Below are 10,224 nucleotides of genomic sequence, written 5' to 3' on the forward strand. Positions count from 1 at the left end.
CATATGCACATGTGTTAAGGCATTCAAGTTCTAAAAGTACCCAGTTAAAGTATTACCCAGTATTGAGTATTACCCAGTATTAAAGTATTCAGCATATTGCTCTGATTTGAGCCAGCAACTGCAAAAGAAGCCCTTCTTTAGTCCGCCTTCCTGACTGCTCCTTGTCATTTGCTAATAGAGCCTTGTGTTTCCCTGTCCATCTCTATTAGAAGAGGGGTCAGGGAATGGCTTGTGCTGTATTTGTTCCCAGCCTGCTCTGCTGAAGTCAATCGTATTGAAGTGACCATGTTCAAAGGTCATCATACAGCACAAATCAAGAGTACAAGTTGACAGTAAGCTGATTAGCATGTATTATCCGTAGCCCTGCCTGTATCCACCGAATTATCGGCCGTCTATGTTGTTACATCACTGAAACTGGCTAAATCAACTATGTGCAGAAGTTATATATATATATATATATATATATATATATATATATATATATATATATATATATATATATATATATATATATATATATATATATATATATATATATATATATATATATATATATATATATATATAGATACATATATATATATATATATATATATATATATATATATATATATAGATACATATCTATCTATCTATCTATCTATATATATATATGGATTGAGCAATGTACTTTTATTGGTCAGAGCAACCATCACTAAGTTTTATGAAATAATTAATTATTATTATTATTACTATTCTATGCATGATATGCATGTGACCTATCACAGAGACAGGCTGCCATTTGTGGTGCACAAGTGCTGACTGGCTCCTGGAGAGAGAGGATTACTTACATGAGAAGTAGCCCAGCCCTGCTCCCCTCCTTCCCTCTCCTGTCTTCCCCAGTCTTCACACGTAGGGGAGGAGGAGGAGAGGCGGGTCACTCTGGATATGCAGATGACAGGCCCTGATGGACAGCTCCGTTTTCCAATGTGCTCCAGAAACCTCCAGCCTCTTTATTCCCTAACTCCTCACTTCATGTTATGTGCTCCCCCCACCCACAAGCCTTCACCTCCCTCCTCCTCTCCGCGAAGGAAAAAAAATCCATCCTTCCAGCAGGCGCTGGGGGAGCTGGCTGGCTGTAAGAGCTGCATATGCAGCAGGCACTGTCCTGATCACCTAGAGCACTCTGCTCTACGTCTCCAGCACTTCATGATCTGCTTCTCCCCTCCATCACATTCTGTCCAGCGAGTCGCTTTCTGGTCGGATTTATAACTATCCATGATCACACACAGAACAGATTGATCTCTGGCTGGTGGCTGCAGCAGAGGGGAGGGGTGGAGGAGAGACACTTTTATTTCCTTTGCATGAGTGAGGACGCAAGCGAGAAGCCACAGCTGAGAAAGAATAAGAGCAGGAGCTTGTCTTTATTGACCTCCCACCCTCTTCTAGTTGTCTCCAGCCATGTCCTATCCTCAGGGTTACCTCTACCAGCCTCCTGGCTCCTTGGCGCTCTACTCATGTCCGGCTTATGGGGCCTCGGCGCTGGCCGCCCCCAGGAGCGAAGAGCTGGCCAGATCCTCGTCCGGCTCTGCCTTTAGCCCGTACCCGGGATCGGCAGCGTTCAGCGCCCAGACGGCCACAGGCTTCAGCAGCCCCCTACAGTACTCCAGTGACCCGACCGGCTTCACCTCCTACATGGTAAGAGCCTAATGCCTATGTGTCTGCCCTAGTCCTTCCCAGTCCCTTCCTGCTATTGCTACCCCTTCCTAGTCCTCCTTCTGCTCTCGCTACCCCTTCCTAATACTCCTCCTGCTCTTACTACCCCTTCCTAGTCCTCCTTCTTCTCTCGCTACCCCTTCCTAGTCCTCTTCCTGCTCTTACTACCCCTTCCGTGTCCTCTTCCTGATCTCACTACCCCTTCCTAGTCCCCTTCTTGCTCGCATTACCCCTTCCTAGTACTCTTCCTGTTCTCACTACTTTCTCTGGACTTTTACACCCTCTTTAAGATGCCCATACACGTTTAGATAAATCTCACTGATCTGAATATGATCAGAGAGGGACCGAATCCCACCTTATACACTGCACACCGGTTTTCAAAAGATAAAATATATTGAAAATCTTTCAAACTGCAATCTATAAAATTGCAGCGTTGCACTTTTCCATACAGTTAATTACTTTATATTCTTAGTCTGAAATGAACTCTGAGTAGAGTAGCAGCAAGAACTAAACTTCTGTAGCCCCCTCCCACCTTACGTATAGCAAACTTTTACTTTCATATTATGCAATTGTAAGCTCTCAGGGAAGTCATAAAGAATTCTATAATGTGTGCATACATTTACTTACATACACACTACTCTTTTGTGCATTGCATCTATTACACGTCAGTGAGGCTTGCCTTGAGTAAATTGTATAATTTTTTTTCTCCAATTTGCTTCACGGCTTAGTTACCACTTTTATTAGTACGTTTATTTAATTGGATTCATCCATTAATAATGTCTTTATTTCTCACGTCCACCCCAATTCCTGTTAAAAGGCATTCTATGAAATATAAATGATTGTCTTTAGTATGTATATAGCAACTGTGTCACCCATTACTTGATGATGAATTACTCCTATTTTAATTACCCTTCAGACTATTATCACGCTGCAATTATATTATATGAAAAAATACTTTTGATTCCAGATCGCATTGCTTCAGTAAATATAAACTAGTTATAAAATAAGCAAATCCGAGGGTGACATTATTTAGATTCCCCAATAGTCTTAAAAGCGTTTGCTAATGTTTATCATTTCTGGCTTATCAGTATCTGGGCTGTTCCCTACTATTTGATTATAGGCTTCCCTTTGGAAAAGAGCTGTTTCTGTTGCTTTAATAAGCTTACCGAGCTAAGTGTAAACTCTCTTGCACTCCAACACCAGGCTGTCTTGTTTATGTCACTTTACTGTAGGTGCAAAAGGCAGATCTAAGTGTATTAAGATAACCACAGGCAGTAGAGAATACTCATCTTGGGTGTGTAAAACCCATCGAGTTGCTAGGGGGGTATCTTTACTTTTTCCAGCATTATGAGGTTAAATAAAGGCAATTTGAACGCTAAAAGGCGAATTAAAATGCAAATTGCATGCCACTTGAACAATCCGAAGTCATGCGTATCTTCTGATTTGCAAATTGGATTTACAATGCATTAGATCAGTGAATTGTCTTCAGCTTGCCATTGTTTTATTTAACACCCTGCAATAAAGTAGCTTCTTTTCTTTTCCTACTCCACTTTTGATGCCTTAAACTATTTAAGAAACTACTTGTGGATTCCTTTAAAAAAAACAAATGTAGCAAAAATATAAATATTCTCCTTTTTGTGTGTGAAATACGCCCTGCCAGACACAAGTGCCTCTCTGGTGACGGCGGCTGAGGTGTTTAAATTTAACATAATGGCTTCTGGCAGCTGCGGCGTAGTTAAGATTCAGCAAGGGAATAGGGTTAATCAAAATACAATTTTAGTTAAAAATATTGGATTTAAATAATTTATGGCTTCGCTGGTGTTTTTCACAGCGTTTTAGGAATGTGATGTTGTGTAAAAAAAAAAGTGTAATAGAGGGGGGATTGCATAAAGATGAACTAGCTGGCAAGCTTTCTGTCACGTTGTTCTGAAAGACTCTTTCTTGTGTATGTTTCTAGGGTTCCCCTTATGATGCACACACCACTGGCATGACAGGGGCAATCAGCTATCACCCATATGGCAGCCCGGCTTACCCATACCAATTAAATGATCCTGCTTATAGGAAAAACGCGACCAGGGACGCCACAGCCACACTGAAGGCCTGGTTACAGGAGCACCGGAAGAACCCTTACCCCACCAAGGGTGAGAAGATCATGCTGGCCATCATCACCAAGATGACCCTCACACAGGTCTCCACATGGTTTGCCAACGCCAGGCGGAGACTCAAGAAAGAGAACAAGATGACCTGGGCCCCTCGCAATAAAAGCGAAGATGAGGACGACGATGATGGAGATGGAGAAAGGGGCAAAGAAGAGCACTCAGACAAGCTGCAGGACAACAATGAGACCTCGGCAGAGGATGAAGGTGAGTCCTGCTTCTGGCCTTGCATCTCACATGATTACACCACCAGGCCCTGGCTACTCTTAACCACTTCACTGCTGGAGATAAGCTCGCTATTTTAGTTGCCCGCTCCTTTATTAACCTGCTGCTATTTCTGTCTAATATACTGACAGTCGTTGTCACAATTTAGTACGTGGAACTACTTAGTTTAAACAATATTATTTAACCCCTCGATGGCCAGAGGTATACACAGGCGTAAAATGAGCACGCTTCTTAATGTTGCCCTTGCCTGTCTCTGTTACTGATACTTTACTGATTGAATTTACGGACTGGAATGAACATGTAATAGAGGGCCCAGGCGCCTGCGGAATAGCTAGCTAAATACAAGTATATTCTATCAATGAATGCAATGCATAAGCCTAAAGTTTATTTTGTTTCCACCCTACAGGGATTAGTTTGCACGTCGATTCCCTGACTGATCACTCGTGTTCGGCCGAATCTGATGGGGAGAAGATACCCTGCAGAGCGGGGGACCATCTATGTGAATCAGGCACTGAATCTAAGGACAAATATGAGGATGAAGACGAGGATGATGAAGACCTCGATGAGGAAGACAGGCCTCTTTCTGCAAAAGCTGTGACCTCATCTCCTCTCACTGGCATAGAGGCCCCCGTGCTTAGTCACCAACACGAGGGGAGCCCCAGAACCTCAAACAAAGCCACCTTGGACAATAGGATATCCCCCAGTTCCCAGACACAGGCCAGCAAGCCTAAACTCTGGTCACTTGCTGAAATAGCCACCTCAGACGTTAAGCATCAGAATATTGGGCAGAGTGGCCAGCCGTCTTCTGTGTCCTCTGCCACCTCCTCCTCGGCATCCCACAACTCGACATACCCCTCTTCATCCATCCTGGGCAGACACATCTACTACACATCGCCTTTTTATAGCAACTACACGAACTATGGGAATTTCAATGCCCTCCAAAGTCAAGGAATCCTCAGATATAATTCAGCCACGCTGGCTTCAAATGAGGGACTAAGTCAAACAGTTTTAAACAGCAATTCTCTGCACAAACACAGCACCAGTGACTCTATAAAGACTGCAACAAGTCCACTAGATCAGCACTACAGGTCAACTAGCTATGAATCAAAAAAAGGTAAGTGTGTTGCTCCCCAGAACACAACGTTAGTAACTGACTGTCAACTATTTCCTGCATTGTTCTACACAGCGTCCATCAGCAGCCAAAATAAACAAAACAAACACAAGCGTGCTAAATGATTGATTTATATAAGGAGAAAACTGATTGTCTATAAATGTGATTACTCATAAGCCCTGCAAAACGAAGCCTAATGCTGTAAAAGAGAATTGTACTGAAAATAGCCATAACTGCGCCACAGTGGTTAAATGTAGCGTTTTCCCCATGTGTAACACATTTGGCCTGCTGTCACGCTGTATTTGGAGTTCTAAATGAGAGTATTTATGTTAATTGAAACCATAGTATTTAATGTAGCTTCTAAACCTCTTGGCTGAGGAGTAAGTCCATTGGAGAATTGGAACCTATAATCTAGTTAGCTGGCTGTGTCCTGTGACTAACTGACGGTTATATTTTGACAGATCCCACTGAAGTCTGCACAGTAGGAGTACAACCATACCTATAGATGTGCAATCACACAGCAATCGAAGTAAGTGGAAACAGCCTGTATTGCCCTGACCATTTGGGACTAAGTTCAAGCAAGACCTATTGTGTAGCACAGAACTGCCCTTAACATCAAATGCTTTCTTATGACATGTCTTTTAAATGACTTCCCTACAAATTGTGACTAGTAGACAGGCCTTATATGTGTGCCCCAGTAAATGAGGAGGCACCACTATGTGCACTTTACTGATTGAATTTACGGACTGGAATGAACATGTATACCTCGAGTGTGTATATATATATATATATATATATATATATATATATATATATATATATATATATATATATATATATATATATATATATATATATATATATTCTTGCTTTATTGAGCATGACTATGCTGAACCTATCCATTACTGTTGCCAGGTTTGCATTGATTAATTAGGTGTATATTACTATATTAAAGTACATGTGACTGTAAGATAATAAGATATTATCTCTATAATCCTTGGAATCATAGTTCATAACTAAAGAGATGTTTTTTGAAGTGTTTGTGTGATTTAAAAAATATTTAGTGATTTTTTCCTTGATTCACAGGTAGGTGTCACAATTGCTTTGAAAAAAAGTCAGCAAGCCATCGTGTCTCCCCGAGCTAATAAGTATAATTATCTAAATCCGGATCACATCTTGTGCCACTGTATAGAAGAAGACCCACCACAGAACACTATGAAATAGACTTTCCCTTTGTTTTTGTTTTTTTGTTTTTCTTTCCCCCAATTAACAAAGGAGATCTCATGGATGTGTTATTGGACTGGCATAGTATAGTTACCCTTCTATATGTATATTGTGACTTTTTTTGGAAACGATCTGTTTTCTCTCAGGATACCTTGACTTGATCACTTCATTGCCACGATATATATTCTATAGGTACTATAACATTTATTGTAATAAGTGGAGAGGAAGAAGGAACCAAGCCTATTTCTAAAAATCTATACCACAGAGACAATAATATGTCGTGATTGATGAACTGGAGTACTTAATATGTGGGTAAAGAAACAAAACAAAACGAAAAAGATTTGATATTTATTTTTGTAAAGATATTAAAAAAAAAGCTTCTAGTAATTTATGCAAGTTGTATTGCAATGAAAATTTAAAACTTTTTTTTTGTAAATAAATGCTGCCTGGTTTTTATTTGAAAACAAATGATGACAGCTTTTGGACATTTTTTCTGCCTTGATTGTCAATGAATATTCTTTAATAATTTATATATTGAATTGTAAATAAACACAGGCTAGACTGAAGAAGTACTTTGTGACTAGTCCTGCTGTTGCAGTATATGTGCAGTCCACGCATGCTTCTTGTCTGTAGATTAGTAGGGGGTCATTTACTAATGGGTGTCCGGGCTAAATTTCTTGTTTGGAACAGCCATCCTGTATAAGAAAGTGACAGCAATCCGTTTAAAATGTGTATCACATTAAGTTGAGCCTGGTAGTATTTAGAAGTCTGAATTATTATTATTATTATTATTATTATTATTATTATTATTATTATTATTATTATTATTATTATTTTATTTTTATTTTTTCATCATTTCCATCACCACTTTCACACACCCTCCCTAATCACTGCCTCCCCATCCTCACCATCATTATACTATAATAGATAGTCTGATGCAGCATCCTCCTCTACAAGGGAACTGGTCCAGCATCATCACTGCCAGGGACAATGTAAGCATTGTAAATTAGTATCCATCAAGAGAGGAAGGTAAGGCTGACCCAGCGTGGCTGCTAGACAAAGCGAGGGGACTATCTCATCCATTGCATACGCTAGATAACTCGCATTTAGCTTACTAGAGGGGAAAAAAGAAACCTATCCGTTTCCCACGAAGATAAATTGAGTGTATGTAGCATATGGTAATAAAACAAGAATAATAGCTTTTTAGATTGCCCTTTAATCAATCATACACTTATTTTTCAAGAGCCTCATCTATTTCATTCCGTGATTAATAATGTTTCGGGGTAAAGGCATTATTAGATCCCAGCAGGGGAGATCCTGTATGCTCCTAGTTGCTCAGGAATGGCCAGTTGAGGTTCATTATGGGCTGATATTGAACAATTTATAAAGTCATGTCTAAACATCTGCCAACTCAGATAGGCCCATGAGTGTAAGGATGGAAAATTGCTGAAGCAGTTGATATTGACAAACAGATCTCTCTCCAGTGGCCTTTTGTGCAGCGGAAATGAGTGGCCTCTTGCTCTGTCTTGTTAAAAAGGGCATCTCAAAGTGATCTTTAATATTTCAGTTATCAGCTCAGTATGTGTTACCCGGAAATGAGAGGATTTCAGCCCACAATCGCCACCAGCATCTGGTCAGCGAGCAAGGCAGATATCTATCTATCTATCTATCTATCTATCTATCTATCTATCTATCTATCTATCTATCTATCTATCTATCTATCTATCTATCTATCTATCCATCCATCCATCCATCCATCCATCCACCCATCCATCCACCCATCTATCTATTCCCTTTCTCTGTCTGCTTATCATCACATATCATCAACCAGGTTCTAATAGAATCACAAAATACACATTTATAAGTTTTCCAAATGAGCACAAGGGCTTGTAAATTTGAATTCTGCCAGCCTCTGTGCATATGTAAAAAAACAAAAACACACACACACACACACACACACACACACACACACCCCTCTTACTTGTGTAACTGCTCACATACGCAGTGTGACTGTATCAACAACACAGGTGTTGTGCAACTTGTGAAAATAAGGATAATTTCTATGCAACTTCTATAATAGTGTGTGTGTGTGTGTGTGTGTGTGTGTGTGTGTGTGTGTGTGTGTGTGTGTGTGTGTGTGTGTGTGTGTGTGTGTGTTGTGTGTGTGTGTGTGTGTGTGTGTGTGTGTCGCACTCACAGGTACTGTGAAGGGAAGAATGGTGCCTGTGTGTTTGTTGTGTTTATCTAATCCCTAGTCTTGGATGTTTGACTATGTATTTATGCCATACAGGCTGTGACACAGACCTCTCAGATGCTGCCTTTGAGCCTTTTATTGAGGTGGGTTTCTTTGTAAATAGGTTTTAGTCTCAGGTGGGATCCCCGGGGACACGATACAGTTGTCAGAAAGGACCAGAGGCGATTTCCACTCACAACTGCCTTGCTCTCGTCAAGCTTGAGCTTTTCCTTGCTCCCTTCAAATGTCAACATTTGTTCTCATAAAAGACCTATTGTTTCTGTAAGGCTGCTCACTAGTTGCTTCTGAAGCTTGGAAACACCTCACCTTGCTATGAAAGAAGACATTTAAACATGGACGACAGAGCACTTCAACTTTAGAAAAGTTCCTGATAAGTTTAATAGGAGATATAGGGATGGGGGGGGGGGGGGGGTCCTCAGGAGAAATCTCCCTGCACACATCTAATGAGGGGATGCTAATTTGCTGCAAAGCATGCTCACATCACTTAGCCTTAATAATAGTTCCTATGAGATTGTAATGTGAACTGAATGGGTGATAGCATTCTTATCATTCCATTTCCTCTCTGGGAGTTACAAGATTTCATCTTTACAAATGATAGAGAATTATTTCACTAGCTCATTGCAAAGGAGTGTGCCTATCAGCTGGATGTACCCTGCATAGCTTCCTAACGTATCATTATCCTGGCACTCCGAGACAGACATGCGATAAGGTATCACAGGAATCCCATAATGAGGGGCTGATTCACATAGGTGAGCTCCAGGCGCGGCAGGAGTCCACCTTGAACCGCGCCGGCTGAAGGGGTTCACGCATTAACACCTCCATTTCTCTTCGAAGACAATGACGCTCGCTGTTTCAAATCCACTTTTCTCGTGTTTATATAATAAATAGCTTCCCGCCCGTGGCTCTGGCTGAGGAATTTAACTGCACAATCCCCATCCAAGTTTTTTTTTTTAAACTTCCATACGTGTCAAAACAAAGATATTTTTCCCTGGTCAAGTAAGTGATCTGATGCCTGTTAGTTACATGCCTGACACTGGCTTGTGCTGTACACGACTGACATTGGCTTGTGTGACATCAGCTCTGTGCACGTCCAGGAACCCATGACCCATACCTCACATACTCATTGGGCTTTTCTTCGGGCCTGAGCAATTTCTGCTTTGCTTTCACTGGCGTCACTTCCCTACTGCACTGATGGGGACAAATAGCAACCTATATCCAGAACATCTGAACTGATATAATACATACCAAGCCTTCTATAAAGTCCCACAATAATAAAGTAAATGAAATTAGCACATAGAACAGCCCGTCAGCTGTATCCCTCCCTCTCTATACCCCCCCCCCCACCACCACCACCACCACCTTTTAGAACCAGGGCCTACTGCAAATATGATGTAAAAGTGAATTCATTTTAATAACCAAAATCACAAACAATCACTTTTATGCTTTTAAAATCTTCCAACTAGACTCTTGGAAGTGAACGTAATTTAATTTCAGCCTTCTTCTTCATAGTACATCTTGTACACATATTTTAGCCCCCTATCCCCCCACCCTTCCCCATT

The 10,224-nt window shown here is 40.8% G+C and overlaps 1 protein-coding gene across 1 annotated transcript; it reads left to right on the top strand.

Annotated features, from left to right (window-relative positions):
* The first annotated feature begins 1,034 nt into the window (after positions 1-1,034).
* On the top strand, positions 1,035-6,876 carry IRX2 (iroquois homeobox 2). Its single transcript, XM_068234572.1, has 5 exons — positions 1,035-1,677; positions 3,653-4,058; positions 4,483-5,190; positions 5,649-5,716; positions 6,274-6,876. Exons 1-4 carry the CDS (start codon positions 1,441-1,443, stop codon positions 5,690-5,692), a joined length of 1,395 nt encoding a protein of 464 aa, XP_068090673.1. The 5' UTR covers positions 1,035-1,440; the 3' UTR covers positions 5,693-5,716; positions 6,274-6,876.
* Positions 6,877-10,224: the final 3,348 nt, after the last annotated feature.

The sequence above is a fragment of the Hyperolius riggenbachi genome, chromosome 5 (genome assembly GCF_040937935.1).
Source record: "Hyperolius riggenbachi isolate aHypRig1 chromosome 5, aHypRig1.pri, whole genome shotgun sequence".
Lineage (NCBI taxonomy): Eukaryota > Metazoa > Chordata > Amphibia > Anura > Hyperoliidae > Hyperolius > Hyperolius riggenbachi.

Excerpts from the sequence above, each read along its gene's own strand:
- IRX2 (XM_068234572.1), top strand. The coding sequence starts at position 1,441 with ATGTCCTATCCTCAGGGTTACCTCTACCAGCCTCCTGGCTCCTTGGCG. Across the intron at positions 4,059-4,482 it reads GACCTCGGCAGAGGATGAAG|GGATTAGTTTGCACGTCGAT; the intron begins GTGAGTCCTGCT and ends TCCACCCTACAG. Across the intron at positions 5,191-5,648 it reads TAGCTATGAATCAAAAAAAG|ATCCCACTGAAGTCTGCACA; the intron begins GTAAGTGTGTTG and ends ATATTTTGACAG.